The 18,333-nt window shown below is 37.9% G+C and overlaps 1 protein-coding gene across 1 annotated transcript; it reads left to right on the top strand.

The window, feature by feature from the left end:
* The first annotated feature begins 833 nt into the window (after positions 1-833).
* Positions 834-18,060, top strand: gtpbp3 (GTP binding protein 3, mitochondrial). The gene is made up of 11 exons (XM_040129680.1): positions 834-1,159; positions 1,777-2,045; positions 2,691-2,777; positions 3,631-3,713; positions 4,394-4,513; positions 9,068-9,140; positions 10,154-10,297; positions 12,791-12,956; positions 15,578-15,708; positions 16,139-16,325; positions 17,050-18,060. The coding sequence occupies exons 1-11, from the start codon at positions 1,101-1,103 to the stop codon at positions 17,279-17,281; spliced, it is 1,551 nt and encodes a 516-aa protein (XP_039985614.1). The 5' UTR covers positions 834-1,100; the 3' UTR covers positions 17,282-18,060.
* The last annotated feature ends 273 nt before the right edge of the window (positions 18,061-18,333 follow it).

Raw genomic sequence — 18,333 nt, 5'->3', positions numbered from 1 at the left:
AGTCTACCCTCATTGATATAAATAGGATGACATTAGAAACACCTCTGAATGTATACTGAAAATTTATTTCAAATGACATAAACAAATCAAACCAAAAATTATCACACAGCATATTTACACTGATTTGTATGCAGACAGAAAATTTAATCTCTGAAGAAACACACTTTATTGTCATGCTCTGTTACATTGTTTTCCAATCCGATCTATTTTTTAATAATTTGATAATTAATATGAACAGATCTACTATTATGTTAAGGAAGAAACAGGTGGATATCTGGCAGCATTATATTTTGCAACCTGATTTATCATCTTCCAATGGAATAACCAAAAACAAAGAGACAGATAAATCAACAAACATACAGACATCATTCAGCGGTTAGATACATGGTGCATTATTGAGCAAAAGATTCAAATTTATTCAAGTAAATAAATAAATGACAATAAAAATAGTTATAATGAAAATGAAACGTATATTTAACGGTGATTATAAAAGATAATCAGATAACTAAAAAGAAAAAAAACATAAAAATAACAGTTGTTCAGGCAACTCTCCATACAAATCTTTATAATGCAGTAATGTATGCACCTGTTCGCAGAATTGATTAACCTTTATAGAGGTTAAGTTAAATTCCATCAAACAGCTATTTACATTAGGTAAATACTGCGCAGGTGAAGTTTAACGAGTAGGGCAGTCGGCGATGTAAGTGAAGGGCGACAGTAGCTACACGGACTATATTTAACTGCGCACAGTGGGCGGGTCTTAGTCCAGATTGACGCGTCGTAGACAAATGGGATTCCAGAACCTGCCGCTGTTGTGGAAAACGTTAACCAATCACGATCAGCAGGGGGAGCAACAGCCTCGTCGGGGTGAATGTAAACGGTAGAGGCACGAGTTTGTAAATTCCAGCAGATTAAAAGCATTCACAGATAATTCATTGTCTCGCTTTACCAGTTGACTTTATCTTCACGGGTCAGCCCGACATAGGCTTACGGCGGCAAAGGTTAACATAATGATTTTTGTCAAGGACAGAGTATGTTTTGCAGTGTCAGTCTCAAAAAGCAGCCACACGAGAAACGTTTGGTATTAGCATACTTTAATTATGCTTCCATTTATCCATCGTGGGATATGGAGAGCTGCCGTCCACACACTTAAGATAAGGTTTGTTACCAAATTTCAACTTAAATTTCTGTTTACTGGCATATATTTCGTCTTTTCCTTGTTGTAGATATACACAGGAGTGAAAACCAACAGAGGGCAGTAAAAGATGATCAGATAAATCGAAAATATAACTGATTACATCAATAAATTAGCAGAATATTTTAATTGGAGTGTAAAAAGAAATACTTTTCCTGTTACCTTTAATCACCCGGTTAAAAAAAAAAAAAAAGCTTTATTTTTCTCTACCACCAGTCAGCTGATAAAATATATTAAGACCTAATTTATTCTTACTTATTATCAGTGCCATTATCTATTTATTTTTTTCAGTTTTTCCCATGCAAGCATAAAGCTTTATATTTGTTTATACACTCAGTTTCTCTTATCAGTATTAATTATTGACTTACTTGGTTGTATTTTTGCTTGTCAGCTAACCTTTTACTACCTTTTGTCAGTTTTGGGGCACCATACTATACAGATTTGTCTTTATATAATACTATGTATGGGATGCTTATATAGACAAAAAAATAAACAACTTAGTAGACTATATCTGAGACTTAAATAGTAAAACATATAATCAGAGGTTACAATACGTCTTATCATTTCCTTATCTCTATCAGAGGAAGTCCACAGTGCAGACTCCTGTCCGCCTGTGATGGAGTCCCAGCTGGACTGGCTGACGCTGAGACCATCTTTGCATTGTCATCGGGTCATGGCAGGTGTGGGGTGGCTGTGGTACGAGTCAGTGGTCCAGCATCAGCTACAGCACTGAGGCATATGGCTGGACTCACACGCAGCCTGCCTCCTCCACGCACTGCCCTGTTACGCAGCATCACAGACCCCCAAGCCAAAGAAGTGTTGGACCGTGGACTTGTCCTCTGGTTCCCAGGTCTGTTCCCTTGGACCACACACACACACACGCACAAACACACGATGCATAAGGTGTTTAAAAAAATTATTCTCATATTAGAATTTGTCTTGCATCAGATAATCATTTGTTAAGTGAAACCATGAATGTTAAACACAACTTATCTCAAGCAACTTTCCAAGTGTCGCAGTTCATTTTTATACTATCCCGAATGTAAGAGCAACATAAAACATGCTTGATTATTAGTTAATGGTGTATAACATGCAGAAACTCTGTCCAGCAGTGAGGGAATGAATTCACCTTAAACTGTGGCAGGCTTCTTTAAGTGTGAAATACAAATCATTTTGCAAAGAGCCCTGTGTGAGCACCTTGTTGAGTAAAACCAAACCATCTCCATTGCTAAATATTAATATCAAGTTCCATCTCCCAGTGTTTTAGGCAATTTTCTGTCACTGCCGTTTGAAATCACTAACCTACGAGCTAGAGCTGATCTATTTTATCTCATCACAGTATTGACTCTTGTGAATATCTGAAGTTCCATCAGTGTCATCCACTTGTAGTAACCTAAGTTTAATTAAGGTATTCATAAACATTTTGCTCCTGGTACGTATTTAAATGACTAAATAATATTCAGACTGTGCTGTTATTTCTCTGTTGTTGTTTTAGCTCCTCACAGTTTCACAGGAGAGGACAGTGTGGAGTTCCACATCCATGGTGGTCCTGCTGTCATTACTGCCGTCTTACAGGCTCTAGGTAACATCCAGAGGCCAATATGAGTATGATACAGTGTCATACAACTTGACATAATGCAGTATAATACACAAACTTACAGTCTCGTTTGATGCATCATTACTTTGCAGGGTGTTTATGTTATGTTTGTCTTCGTAGCTTTGACTTCCCAAGCTCTAAGCCTGCATAAATATTCTAAACACAGTATCTAGTCGAGTCATGTAACTGTCCATCACTGTGACTTCAAAGAGAAAACTGACACATGCATTCCTTTTTCTACAGTACTTATAAGATGCGCCTTGGCAAGCGTGGCAATCCTCCTGTGATTGACAAGTAGGATTTTTACTGCAGTTCTCCCACTGACCTTCTAGAGGGCAGTATTGTATAAATTAGAAATGGTATTGAAACCTTGTCACCAGTGATTAAAAGGTTATCACTAATTGGGAATAGTTGTATAATAAAACATTACAGTGATGTACAAGACATTTTTGAATAATTCTTATTTTTTAAAATTAAAACAAAAAGTTTTGACAATGATGGTGAAATGATAACCAGCCAGCAGAATGTAAAATAGAATATTTTGCTCTAGTAAACAGATCATGACCTTCATTTGTCAAATGGTCTTGTGCTTACCATTGTCTCCTCCTAATGAGGCCTGAAAAATGGTTGAGAAAAAGATGAAAACGTAGCCTTGTTAACCTGCATAGTTGCGCCTGTTTTCATTCCAATTGAACCCTGACTGACACACTGACCCTGTGTTTGATCCTCCTCTGTTTGTGTGTGTGTGTGTGTGTGTGCTTTGTGTACATGATGCATGCCCTCCTCGTGCCTTGTACATTTTTATCTTGTTTGTATGCTGTGTGTGTGTGTTTCTCAGGAAGTGTGCCTGGCATGAGGCCTGCTGAGGCTGGAGAGTTCACGCGGAGGGCTTTTCAAGCAGGGAAACTGGGTTTAACAGAGGTAGGTCAAGAAGAACATGTAAAAACACACAGACATATCTGTGCAGATTTGTGTATCAGGAGCTTTTCAGAGTAAATTCACAGGGTAAATGTGGAATAACCAGGGTCGGAAATGCTCTGGGATTTCAAGTTCATGAAATGTCAACAGTGGAAATTTTTCCCTTCTACATCTTTTGCCCTTTGCACATTTCCTTCATTGAGCTGTCAAACATTTATGCATGAAGCAGCAACTGGGCCCTTGTAAATGGGGTATTTTTTTAAAAAGCAGCCAAGTATGCAGCCTTATGCATTAATAAATGGCTGTTGTGGATATTCTGTGTACAGTATATAACACTGGATCATGATTCAGAGTAAATTTTAGCCGTAGACAGTAAATGTACGTTTTTATTTATCAATAGGCAAATGTGTTTTTATAGTTCAATAAAACCCAAAAATGATCAAAACACCTCTTAAAATTCCATCAAGGGAGCAAAAATGCTTCCCAAGTAATAAAGAATAGAAAACTTTATAAAACCATGTAATCACTTCTGTTGATAACACAAAATGTTGGACACATACAGTTAGTCAAAATTAAAATGTTATTGCAATAAACAGATAACGAATATAGATATGTCACTGTAATAATTCATGATAGATTCTTCTCTTGTATTGGAATATTAACTATTATGATGCTGCTTGAAGGTGGAAGGACTCGGGGATCTGATCCACGCTGAGACAGAGGCCCAGAGGAGACAGGCTCTCAGGCAGATGTCAGGAGAACTGGGACGCCTCTATCAGGACTGGAGCCACAAACTGAAACGGGTAGGTGAACTGGTTGTACAGAGACTGGTGAGTTTTTCATACATGTTTTTTTCCATACATGATAGGCAGGTAGTCATGCAGACATATCTTTTAATCTGGACTTGAGCTCTGAGGGTGAAGGTGTAGAATGTGTTGCAAGAAGGGATATTTTATTATTTGAGTTTCTTGTACCAGATCTCCAGTTTTTTTCATACATTTGAAAATACTGGTGTCTGATGCTATGAAATCTAAGATGGTTTTTTATGCCTATTACATACAATACAAATAATATATTTTAATACAATACAAACAATGAAGTAATTTCATATGTACTCTAGAAACCTCTGTGTTTAATGGCCCAATGACACATTGATTAGTTAGCTCCAACACAGGGATCAGTTGAATGTTTGAAGATTGTACATCTGTTTCTCAGAAAATCTGCTTGCTTTCTGGTCTTGACCTGTAATCACACTTGACTAGCTCTGGTCTTCAACGTGACTCGAACTGGACCACTTTTGGATCACGTAGTGACTCAAACCCAGCCATGCCTTGTCTTTGAACTGACAGGTGAACAGGGGGCCTTTAGAAATTCCTATTGAAAAACAATGTTCTGTCCAATTCTGAGTTAGCTTGACAGCAGAAACAAACCAAAATCCTGAAGCTCTCTCTGGAGAGACTTTGTCCATGTTCATGTCTGGCATTTCTCCAAAAACAGTGTCTAGAAAGAACGTGTCTGCATTGTGCTGTAAGTCAGACCTCAGTGGTTTCACACCCGAACAATGCTTTCTGTTTTCTTCTTTTTTTTTTTATCTCTGCAGCTGCTGGATTAATTCATGAGAATCTAAGGCTTCCTGTTTTCATGTTACTGTAGCACGTGTAGTGCATGTGCTTTCTGTTCAATACTGAGAATCAAAATATTCATGTGTATGGTACATGTAGATGTCTATCTCACATCCTATTTAGCACTGCCTAAAGAAACTGATATACAGTGTAAAAAAAAAAAAGGAAGAAAGAAATAAAACTAAATCAAAAAACATATGGTAAAAAAAATAGTCAGAAGGAAAAAAGAAGTAAATTGGCTGTAATTTCACTCTACAAAGGGAAACCCATCCTGGAATTAAGATGACACACGGCTAATGTACTGATAATTCATCAGTGGAGGATTTTTATTAGATACAAATATAATTTTTATGACAGTACATTACTTTAGTCAACCCACCTAACACTTTAGACTGGGTGGTATTTTTTTGTGTATAATATAGAATGGGATGCTATTACTACGGCTACCACTATTAGTAAGTACAGACAGGGGGCAAATTAAAGGACATACCTGAATAAATGAGTGGAGAAACATGGGAAATTCAGATGCCTCCACACAGGGCACAAGGGTTCAATGAATGACTTTGAATTTGATGAGAATGAAAATGATGTGAATTATATGCTACGGCCTTTGCAGTCAGCAGATCTCGACACAATTGAACACCTATGGGAGATTTTGGACTGACGTGTTAGACAGTGCTCTCCACCACCATCATCAAAACACAAAATGAGGGAATATCTTTTGGAAGAATGGTGTCCATCCCTCCAGTAGAGATCCAGAGACTTGTAGAATCAATGCCAAGGTGCACTGAAGCTGTTCTGGCAGGTCATGGTGGCCCAACACCTTACTAAGACACTTTATGTAGCGTTTTCTTTTAATTTGTCACCTGTGTAGAGTAACTAACTACAGCGGTTTTAACACTAAAATGTAATTGATTATATAATTAAGTAAGCATTTTTTACATCCCTTCCGCTAAACCTTAAGGTATAGTTAATGTTTTCAAGGGGATAAAAGAGAGTTTTTCTACAACTATAATGTTAGTTCCCTACTAGTACCACTGAAAGTACAAATTTACTTAATTTGCTCTGAAAGTCCGTCAGCTGTTGCTGTTATTATGTGAGGATTGAGGTGGCTGAGGGGATCAGGTCGATGACCTCTGGCCAGCAATGTGGATCTGTTTAGAAAAGTTCTGTCAATACAAACAAGTGTTCTGTGTAATTATTTGCTGTCTTTGCATCATAACTGAGTCACTGCTGCTGAGAGACTTTGTTGAGATGTTAATTTGGACTTTCCTGAGGAGATGAGCTAGCAATCAAACTCGCATCTCTATTTTTGACTTTCAAAGAGCAAGAAGTTTTGAAAAGCATCTTCCGTGCTGTAACGTGCCGCTGTTCCACCTTCCCTCGAGCGACAACCATTTTAATGATTTTTCCATCACTGAGCATCCTGCTTTGCATTATTAATCATACCAGCCAGGCACTCAAGTACTGCTTTTCTTATCTATACAGTTTCCTGTATACTGGACATATAAATAGGTGTTAGAAAGTTTAGTCAGCCTTGACTTTAAATTAGAGTGGAGGAAGAATCAGCGCGACTGTAAATTTCACATTTAGGCGTTTGTGACCTTGCTGTTGTTGAATGCTCCATCGAGTTTGTACTGTGTCATACTATTTTAATGACCAGGACACATGGTTGTCCTGCACCACTTGATACTTTAGCCAACTGTTCAAAAAGTTCAGAAACTTCTTGCATTTGAACTTAACAGTTTTTTTCACTTTACAGCAACTCAAAGCCTTGTCTGTATTTTGTGTTAACTTTCTGCATAACCTGATATGGTGGCATATGTAACCTTAGGTCCCTCTTATTTACAACTAATCCTGACAGAGGTTGAGTTTCCCTTTCACATCTTGTTGAGGCGGTGCAAACCAGCAGGTCAGTGACGGCATATGAACTCAGTGGATTCGAGCCAAACCCTCCTCTACTGTGAACTGTTTTGGAGAAAATGTGAATACCACTTTGGCAGTGGATCAGACCAACCAATCCAGGTGTTCTCCCTTGAGAAACTCTGTTAGGATACTTCTCAGCAGCTTTCTAAAGACATTCTGTGGAAGCAATTTGAATGTGCCTTTATTTTGTATTCAGATTTCTGGGAATCCAGTTAATGAGAAGTATACCATCTGTATGATGCTATGGGTCTTACATGCAAACAATGCTGCTTTTTTAACTGTTGGCTTCCCACTTTTGTGAAAGGATTAAAGTATGGGAATCTGCCTCTTCCTGTTTTTGTGCAGCTATGCTACTATTGTGTTTATGTTCTGGATTGTCAATCAAGATACTGATCAGTGCTATGGTTCATACACTAATGGGCTGTACTCTAGATTCAAATGAATTTCAAAAATGTGGCATGATGGAAAGTAGTAGACCATTTGAATTTACATGATTTAAGATTTGTCACGGAAAAAGACCAAAGGAAGCCTTTTGAATTTCATTATCTAATGTTAATATACGCCAGATACATACACTGAATAAATTAAACAGAATAAAACAAGGTCTGAAAGCCTGAAGTGTAAATTAGTATTCCTATTGAATAACAGAACACATGAACTTCAGCCAGTGTGAGAAATACCTCGTGACACAAAATCAGTCATCGACAATTTTGATAAGAGTAATCATCAGTCAGTTATCAAGGCTAAAAACCATATATGTGCTTGTTTGAGCTTCACAAGTACAATTATTTGCCGCTCTTCTCTCATTTATATCATTGTGAAGTGAAAATCTTTGCATTTTGGACTGTTGGTTGGAAAAAATTAGTAACTTGACAATTTTATTTTTATTCATTTGTTTGTTTCACAATCATAAATATAAAACATAGGAAGGAAATATAAAAGCACAGTGGTGTCACGGAGTCTGAGATCACTTTCCCATTCACTCGAATAGGAAAGTGGCCTTAGACTTTTGGACCTCATTTTATGTGTGAGGGTGTGGTAGAAAACTGTAATGACTTATATGAAAGCCACACTGTTTTCAAATATTAGTGTTCAATAATTGCACATATAAAATAAGTATAGAATTATATTAAAAAAAAATACAGAAAAGTTAGCTGACAATCTCACCTTGGGCTCGAAGAAATTACGATTGAAATTTTTTAGATGTTTTCTGACATTTTATATACGAGATAATCAGTTGATTAATTGAAAAAAAAAATTGACAGATCAGATGATAAGCTCTAACCCAAAGTACTTGTAAAACTATACCACACAAATGAAACATCCTACAGTTCATGCAATGAGAAAAAGTTTAAAAATGTGAAGACCTTTTCTCAAACTGTGTTCTGGCTAGAAGTGCGGGTGTAGTGAGTAGTATAGTTTAGGGATATTAAGGGATTTTTTTTTTTCTTTGGATAATTAAGGACTTTTATATTAGAGGTTGACTGGTTTATGTTTTTGAATGTTAAACAAATTAGTTTGCCTATATTTAAATATTACCAGCGGCACAATAATGTATCCGTGTTAGCAGCTGCAGCACTAGCAAGATATACTGCACATTAGTTTCCTGTTCACTGCCAATTACATTTTCAGTGCTGTTTCCCTTTCAACATTTCAACACACAAATAAACTTTACAGTAGAAAATAGAAAATAATTAGCTTAAAATTTGATTTTTAGATGCTTACAGGTGGGCGTCCACCGTGTGAAGTTGTGTGCACATGGATTTCACCCTCTTCTCATCTCTCCTCACTGTTTTGCATGTCTCACAGTGTCTGGCTCATGTCGAGGCATTCATCGACTTCAGCGAGGATGAGCTCATTGAGGATGGGGTCTTAAACCAAGGTATGTATGCACTTTGGCCTGTGTGCTGGAGAAAAATAACAGGACAGTCATCCCTGGGGCTTTAGCGGGAGACGTGGGGGTCTGAGGGCTCTATTTCTCTCTAAAGAAAGAGGAGTCCGTCTGCTTTCCTGTTTGGATCTTCAACTGCCATCATGTGAGTTTGCTGCACAGTGGGGAGAAGCCATAGACATCAGACTGCTCAAAAGGCAATTTCCTTTAGGAAGTGTGAATAGAAGGCCAGGGGGACAGTAGAGGCATTCGTCTTGCCTTCAAAGGCAACTTACCATGTCACTCACAGGAATAGCGCTGTCAGCAGTACCATCTATAGCCCAACTGTTCTCTGTATGCTCCGGTTTCTCATGCTCACAGTGTAAGTGAGGTTGAGTGTGTAAGTGTGCATGCGTGTGTGTGCGCACGAGTGATGTCCCCCCTGAGTCTGTCGCCTGCTGTCTGGCACTGGCATGGCTCTTCAGAAAGCTTCACATGTTGTGAAGTTTCGACACAATAAAGCCCGGGAACTAGTGTTTGTTTTGGTGGCACGGAATGTTGGCTCACGCCTCCGAGAGGCAAATTAATAATAGACTACTGTCCAAAAATAGGAAATCTGGAAAACATACTTTCTCTTGACACCTGCAAAGATACAGCAAATTACATGTTTTATGTTATATTGAAACTGTTCTTAAGTTTTATCTCAAGTCATTCCACATTTAATCCATTTAATGTGCTTAACACAGTCAGGATCTTTAAGAAGTCAAATTTATTAAATTTAAGAAAAATTGACTCCTGACACGTTGTGTTGTCAAAAGCATTTTTACGCTTCAGTCATATGCGCAAAGAGACAGGTCCATGACCCATTCTTCATCCAGACTAAGGGCGTCAAATACTGGAGGACATGCCTTTTTCCTTCATAAGGCTGAAACTCCTTTTACAGGGCCATTTAATGAAGTTGAACACAAAACCTTTTTCATGTCCCGTTCCCTCCTCTGTCTTTATCTCCCTCTCACCCCTCACAGTAGACAGATCCGTGTGCAATTTACAAGCAGAGATGGAGCAACACCTAAAGGATGAGAGGAAGGGCGAGCGGCTTCGCAGCGGGGTTCAGGTGGTCATCGCAGGAGCTACTAATGCAGGGAAAAGTAGCCTACTTAACACACTCTGTAAGAGAACCTAGGAAACCGGCACATACACACACACACACACACACACACACACTGTGAAGGGATTAATATTAAAATATGACTGGTAGATACAGACCTTACTGTTGAATCATCCCCCTGTCAGCCATGGTTTGGAAGGGGAAGAAAGCAACATCTGTCATACCATAAACAGCATAGAATCATAACATTTTTTGAAATGCGCATGATTCATTTCAATGCACATACAGTGCTCCATGCACACAATGTGAGAGAAATATGTGTGGTTGACAAGAAGGGGGGGCAAATCTAGAAACAAGCAGCAGTCTTTGAAATATGACAGTGTTTAAGTAGATAAGGTTCAGTTTCAAATTGTGAAAGATTGTCTGATTTTTTAAATTTTCCACATAAGTCATTCCTTTTTTCCCAGAATCTAGCAAAAGACCTGTAGAATCTAGCAAAAGTTTTTAACAAAACAATCTACCATCATTGTCCATTAGTAGCTGTTCTAGTGCGTTTGAGTCAAATCACACAATCTTCCTCAGCAGATGGAGTTTGTCCAGTTCTCATGGAATGAAACACGGAAATTTCCATTTTTCTTAGGACTTTTGTGATGTATGGTGTAAAAATCCAGCTGCTGAGCTTCTAATGGATCGTGTGGTAAGATTGTTTCTGGAACTGCGGCTTCCAAGGTGTTGTATTTACCTAAATGTTACAATTAGAGGAAAAGCACTTTCATGTAAAAGACAGGAAGGTCAAAGACATTATCCAATTTGTTGGACACCTGCTCTTGGCACACACGGATTATAATATTTTGACTTTTCCTGATGAAGATGTCATTGCTTCTGATTTTGACTCCTACCATGCTCCAGATGGCATTGGAGTCACAGTCTGAAAAAAAAATAACTGAGAATGTAGTAATGAGCAGTTAGTATGTCATATGTATATAAATATAGAAGCAAACACTCATTATTTTCGATATATAATGTTGTAGCGTTTAAATTATCTTATTCTAAATCACTTCTACTCACGTTTCTAGTGTGATTTGGTGTCAACCTAATGAAACTCTTGTTATTTATGGTGTAGGGTTAGGTTTGTTTATGATACTGTATCCTGAAATCATTAATAATCACATTATATAAACTATCCAGCGAGGAGGCATGGCCACAGAGTGGAGGCATGGCTCCTCACAGCTTCCTATCAGAATAATAGGGGTATTTATCAAATTTAGCATAAAATCCTGTTATCTTTTCCTGTTCTGATTAGTCTTCCCTGTGGCCAGACAGCACAGACAAGTAATAATAAGCTGTCGGTGTTACTTGACGTGGGATTCATTTCAAAGGTCAACCCATGAATTTCCTAAATAAAGAATAAAGAAAGGACGACTGAAAATATCACCTCTTGTGTCTGGACAGTGCAGAACTTTAGTATGTATAGAGATTTCTATATTAGACAGTTAGGTAGAGTGCAGCTTATGTGTTAGAGATGTTATGTTCTTCAGTTATCACAGAAAAATCCTTCCCTATCCATTAATTTGCATAAAAATGACAACATGAAGAAAAAATTAGTTTGAAGCAATTTACAAATAATGTCATCATTACATAGTTTATCCAGCAAATTCCATTGTTTACAACAGAAGTTGGCAGACTTGCAGCTGAGTCTGTTAAAAAATAAATAATAAAGATAAATGGTGCTTTTGTAAAACATACGCAACACAAAACAGTCATCAAAGTGAGTCTTACGTATTAAAATCAAGAAAAGAAAAAGAATCTGATCAGGTTTGGTGAGATTTTTTCCTGTTTTGAGATTTTGAAAATTCTTTGAACAAATAGAACTCCATGGGATCAATATAAACAGAAACGAATGACTTTTTTTTAGAAGGAATAATTCTACAGCTTTTTGTTGTTCACCATCAGTACCCCTTACATACTTTTGATATTTAATTTTGTTTTGGTCATAAAGGATAACTCTCTTGATATTCTATATTTTTGTTATTGTCAGCAAATCCCATAAAAAGACCAAAACTAACAGTGAATTGATCCTAACGCCAGTGCCAAACATAGCTTATTTCTCTGTGTCAAAGATATCCATTGTTGTTCAGAAACTATTAAAACCACATCAGTGAGCCACACCGCTGCAGCGGGTGACATGTTCCTTCATTTTGATTAACATCGACACTGTTGTTTTCAACCCACAACGTCCTACTGCCGGGAATACGCACAAAATATGTATTATTGGCCAAAAAAGTCCTATTCTACTAATATTTGCAAAAAACAACAGTGCCCAACTGTTTTATTATTTATCCCTTTTCAAAATGAAGTTATATTTGAACTGTATATATTTACTTCTTCAGTAGGACAAAACGGCCTTGGGTCTGACCACCACACACTGGTTGGGGAAGTCAGAGAGTTTTGAGAGATTGACTAATAGATGGTTGATTTGGGCTTTTTCATTGGATTTGTTGACGATGACAAAAAAAACAAACAGAATATTACTTTTTAACCTTTTCAAATCCAGGCCAGAGACCTGCTGCCATTGTGTCCCCCATTGCTGGGACCACCAGGGACGTAGTGGAGACGGCACTGGACATCGGTGGCTTCCCTGTCCTCTTAAGTGACACAGCAGGCCTCAGAGACAGCCCAGACCTGGTGGAGAGAGAGGGGGTCCGCCGAGCTCGTGAAAGGTAGGGAGAAGAAGCAAATCATTTCTTTCCAAATTTAGAAGAAGCAGACCAACAATCCCAAGAAATGAATGCAATACTTTGCATGTTTGACTTCAGGATAAAGTATAGCAGTGCAGAACAATAGTACATGTAGAGTACTGCTTTGCTGCTTCAGCAACTGTTTGCATGTGTATAATATAACACAGAACAAATTAACCTGGGGACCAATGGAATATGTCATTGAAAACAAAGAAAGGAAGAAATAAGTCATTCCTTTTCCCCTGTTCATAGTGGTATATTTTTGTCATGTCTGTCTAACCTCCAGAGTTTATATTATTGCTCAGCCACAGTTATAAATACATGGGACAAACACATTCAGGAGATTGCGTAATGAAGAGCCACTTTTCCTCGTTGTAGAATTTTTACCATTAAGAGGTTCTTCATGTGTGATGTAGAGAATGGACATATATGGCCATTCACTATAACAGCTGTTTCCACTGTTTAAACCAGGGAAGAATAACAAAACTTGGTAGCACTCATCCCCGTTTATCATATACAAACAGCCCAACACACAAGCAGAGGAATGGACACACTGGCTCATACACACTATTGAATCAACTTTGATACACATACACTACGGGTCAAAAGTTTTAGATCACCTCAGTTTTTCCAGCTGTTATTTAAATGTACATAATTGAATGTCTCCGTGTTTCCGAAATTGAAGCATAAAACGAATAAACAATTGGAGATTTTAAAAACAAGACCAAAAAAAAATCTTCTTTTTGAACTAAATTCAATCAAAATTTTTGACTCATTCAGCAGCTGAACACACTCGTGGCGTTCTTAATACAATGGTAATCAAATATTGTTCAGAAATTTCATTCCAACAGTGTTGCAGAAGTTCCCACAAATGTGTTGCACTTAGCAGGTTGCTTTGCTTTCACCTTCCGTCCAGTTAAACCCAAACCAGCTCCATTGGGTTTAAGTCTGGAGACTGTGCTGGTCTTCCATCATGTGAAGCTACCATCTAGTTCTTTTCCTCTAATGTTTGGCCTCGTTATCTTGCTGCAGGATGAACCCCTGACCATCCAGTCCGTCTTCCTTTGTTACTTGCCTATTTCTCACCATTTTGATAGCAATATACAGTACTACTTCCTGCAGTACAGTATTGTCCTGATAATGCATCAGAGGGTGTAGTAACACAGTTTGTTCCAACACTGCATTTGCACAGACAGAGCTTTTGTAAGTAAACAATAAAAATTGGGGAACCTTTTTGAATTCTTTGCATTAACATTCAAGGCCTCATTTTCTTTCCATTGCTGCAAGAAAGCTGTAAATGAACCAGTTTCTTATTCCTCCAGAAAAAAGGCCGGTTTTCTATGAAATTTACATTATTTTTCAGTTTTTGATCCAAACATTTCATTTTACGTTTGGGAAGTTTATCACTTACCTTTGTACCATTTAAGATTATTCACTAGATTTGAACTACTTAAGTTTGAGTAAAAACAGGGAAATTTGCGGTGTTTTGACTCTTGACTTGTACATGTGCAGTGACATGTTTTATCACATGATTTTGGAGTTAGAGAGCAGAAGGACAAAGGATGAGCCTAAAAACAAACCCCCACACTGATTATTAATTGATTTACTAGTGAAAGTTTTCCTATCTTTGTAGAAAATTACATAAATACAACAGCAGAAAAAAGATGAAAAACTATTTACAAAAATACCATTTTCAGTGCAAATATTCTGTAATTCCTTTACTGTTTGTTTAAGTTAAGTGTATAGGAAGGGTGGGCAGTTTGTGTTTTAGAGGGAAATTTTTTGTGCAGAGAGCAGGTCAGAGGCTTGTGACCTGGGTCACTACAGGAAGGATATGGTAAGTACAAGCATCCGCTGCTGCTGTCACTGCTGCTGCTACCTCACAGTGAGACGGAGGTGCAGGAGTGCACAGAGTATTTAATGTGAATACCATTTATTCAATTGATTAAAGATATGAAACCCATTAAACCCATTATTGATAGTGTTTGTGGAAGACATCAGGGAGCCAAACCTCTGCTCTTAGATAGCTCACTTGTGTACAACCTGTTGCAGTTGCTGGGAAACCTATTTTGTAGTGTAACACTGAATTTCTCAGGACTCTTCCACATGACCTATGTATTGTAATAATTTTTCCAGGTTAAGAAGTAGAAAATCAATATAAAATCTAAATGGGGTCTCTGACAGCCACTGACCTCTTTTCCATGGTCCTAAAACTGAATATGGTCTCTGATTTAAAAAAAAATATATATATATAAGTAATGTAGATATGCCGGCTAAGAAGGTAGAAGTATTTATTTTACCCAGTTGAATCCATTTAGAAAACTACCTTTTAACTATATTGCAACCTATTATACAAGACAGCAGGTGTATCATATATGACAATCAAAATTTAGGATATTATCTAGTCTCATATCATATCAGTATGATTTCATTACTCCAGTATTTCAGTACAGTAATCTCCTGGCCTGGAATCTGAGCCAATGTTTCTACAGTGTGTGAGTTAAAGATTTTAAAAAGTACAACATTCTTGACAAAACACTGTTTTCATAATATAATCAATTCACGGTCGAAATGTGCATCTGTGACTGCGTTCTTTTTTCCAGGGTGGAGCAGGCAGATCTGACTCTGGTGGTTGTAGACTGTGCTCACCTCCCCATTGATGCTCAGCAGGCTGCAGCCGTCCTTCAGGGGAACTTGAGAAGTGTGCTGGCCACCCAGGAGCAGCCCGAGACAGGTATCTTACGTAGGCATCTTCTGCTTCTGCTTCTATTGGACTTTCAATGAGACTTCCAAAGAGACTTGAAGGCACTTTTAAAAAAAAAGGCTCCAGAATGCAGCGTGTTGTGGCAGCAGAAAAACAAGAACAGCCCCATCTTGCATCATTAAATGGTTGGGTGGTAGGGTAATGCAGGTCCGAGAGTATAGGCCGGAAAGCGAGTTTGAAGTCCTTAAGAATAATCAAGTAGAAACCAGTGACTCATCAAGTAGAAACCAGTTGAGTCATTGTTGTTGATTAAAAACAGTTTGAAACCCCTGCAGAAAATACTTCGGTGATTTTGTACTGTGGGACATTAATAATTTGCCTTCAACATTTTGCATCTGTATCAAGTATACTCATTTAAAATTTACTTTTTTTTTTCTTTTTTTTTTTCAATTTTTGATAGCTTTACCTGCAGACAGGTGTCTCCTGGTGCTTAATAAGACCGACCTGCTGCTTGAAGATCAGAGGCAGAAGCTGGAAAGGGAGCTGAGACAGGTCTCTGGACTTCCTCCTGTCTGTCTGATCTCCTGTCACACAAATGAAGGACTGCAGGACTTCCTCAAAGTGCTGCACAGCAGTGTCAAAACTCTGTAAGTAGCAATAATTTATCAAGAATAATTTCTGTTGTCCCGGGGCTAAGACTACATGGTTCATTCAAAAGTTCCATCAGAAAGACTGATTTCTTCTGCGGGACCTGGGATGCATTTATATGAAATAAAAAGAATGTCAGCATGGATTAATATTAACCAGCCATTGGTTATGACAGGCTTCCAGAAGTATCTATATGCCAACCTAAAAAGTGCTCTGGGTAAGTGAATTATCGCAATGAAATTTTTTGCATTAAAACTATAAAACATGACGTGACATATTATCTAAAGTACAGAAAACTTTATATCCAAATCATTATATTTTTGGCTGGACTGCAGCTGATTAATACCAAAGAATAGCCAGTTTTGTGAAGTTGACTGGTTTAAATCGAATCAGTTGCAGTGTGCATTGCTTTCTGCCGCAGTGTCTTTTCTGATACTACTACTACTAGCAGTCACTAAAGTCAGAAATATTCAAATCCTACTCTAAGGGGCTTCAAATAGATCAAAAAAAAAAAATGCAGACTGTTTGTGCTGCAAATGGATTTTTTTATAAATCCAATTTTTTTTTTTTTTTTTTTTTTTTTTTTTTAAATGAATTTTTTTGTTTGTGTGTGTGGGGGGGGTCTGGTTTTCACCCTTTCTAAACCCAAAACACGAAATAAAGCATAAAATAATGTGAATTTTATTGTTCTGGTTCATTTTGTTCTCTTAACTTCCTCTCTAGGTGTGGCGACCCTCTGTGTGGTGCCCCCACCCTGACCCAGGCCCGCCACAGGGCCCACCTGCAGCAGTGCGTGGCAGCCCTGGCTCAGTACCAGCAGTACCGCGACACCGACCTCGCTCTCGCAGCCGAGGGTGTCCGGTTGGCTCTCACCAGCCTGGGCCGGATCACTGGACGGGTTGGGGCAGAGGAGATCCTGGATATCATCTTCAAAGACTTTTGCATTGGAAAATAATCCGATGAGTAGGAGTGTAAACATGAAATACATGTGATAATAGCCTGCTCAGAGAGGAAAGCTGTGCTCTTCTGCCGTCCCAGAGTATCAGTAAAGAAAACGGGACAATAGGGCACAGCCTTGGCATTGTGCTAAAAGGCTTCTAGGCACAGCCAGAGCAAAAAGAATAAAATTCATGTTCTTGGCTGCAGAATGCCTTTGCTCCCAAGACACAAACGTGTTTGTTTTCTGCTGATCCTTTTTAACAGGCTGCAAAGATTTTAGCGTGATGACAGGTTCCTCAGAGGCCTCATATGCTGTACAAGTGTTTGGCAAGTCTTGAGTCGTAATTTAAAAATAGATTTTGAAAACCTTTGATAGATGAATGTTGGGCCCTTGGGTCGCAACATAAGATCATTTAAAATAAAACCAGCTGGAGCATCTGCAAGGTCATAGTTTGGATGTTTACTTGTACTGCAGGACAATGAAGAATTTGTTTTTGGGAGCGGGTATCATTTCAGCTGTGGCCCATTTTGTGTGTGTGTGTGTGTGTGTTTGTTTGTTTGTTTCCACATGTGGTCTGTTCACGCAGTGACACCTGAAACTTGTTGCGATAACTTAAAATCTTTGCATAGTTTTGATGAGAAATGAGTTTAAATTTGATTTTTGTTGTATTGTTGTTGTATGTTATATTTTTACTATTTAAAATTTGGACAGTTGTTCCACACTAATTTGATGTGGGATGTTAAATTAATGGGATAATGTGTGTTTTTGCAACAAAATAAAATTTATCTCATGGACAAAACTGGGGCTTGAAACTTTAACATGTTATCATTTTATAGGTTTTATGTTTAGTTGCCTATTTACACATCCAACAGACAGGTTACAATAATAGCATTGTATTTCTGGCCACAAGACAAATGTAAGTCAGAAATGTGAGTTTTTTTTCCTTAAGATAAAATGTCACTCATTCTTGCAAATATTGAATTGGTAAGTTCTGATTTCTTTCTACACAGTAGCCGTCATCACATGAGTTACAATTTTGTGTAAGCTCTGATTTATTTCATTGTTAA

The sequence above is a fragment of the Xiphias gladius genome, chromosome 6 (assembly GCF_016859285.1).
Source record: "Xiphias gladius isolate SHS-SW01 ecotype Sanya breed wild chromosome 6, ASM1685928v1, whole genome shotgun sequence".
Classification (NCBI taxonomy): domain Eukaryota; kingdom Metazoa; phylum Chordata; class Actinopteri; order Istiophoriformes; family Xiphiidae; genus Xiphias; species Xiphias gladius.
Note: the sequence above shows the minus strand (reverse complement) of the source record. Positions and strands in the feature narration are given on the sequence as shown.

What these genes read in the sequence shown, in the direction of transcription:
- gtpbp3 (XM_040129680.1), top strand. Translation starts at nt 1,101, where the DNA reads ATGCTTCCATTTATCCATCGTGGGATATGGAGAGCTGCCGTCCACACA. An exon ending in GGAAACTGGGTTTAACAGAG is followed by an intron (nt 3,714 to 4,393) that starts GTAGGTCAAGAA and finishes TGCTGCTTGAAG; the next exon opens with GTGGAAGGACTCGGGGATCT. An exon ending in GTCCGCCGAGCTCGTGAAAG is followed by an intron (nt 12,957 to 15,577) that starts GTAGGGAGAAGA and finishes TCTTTTTTCCAG; the next exon opens with GGTGGAGCAGGCAGATCTGA.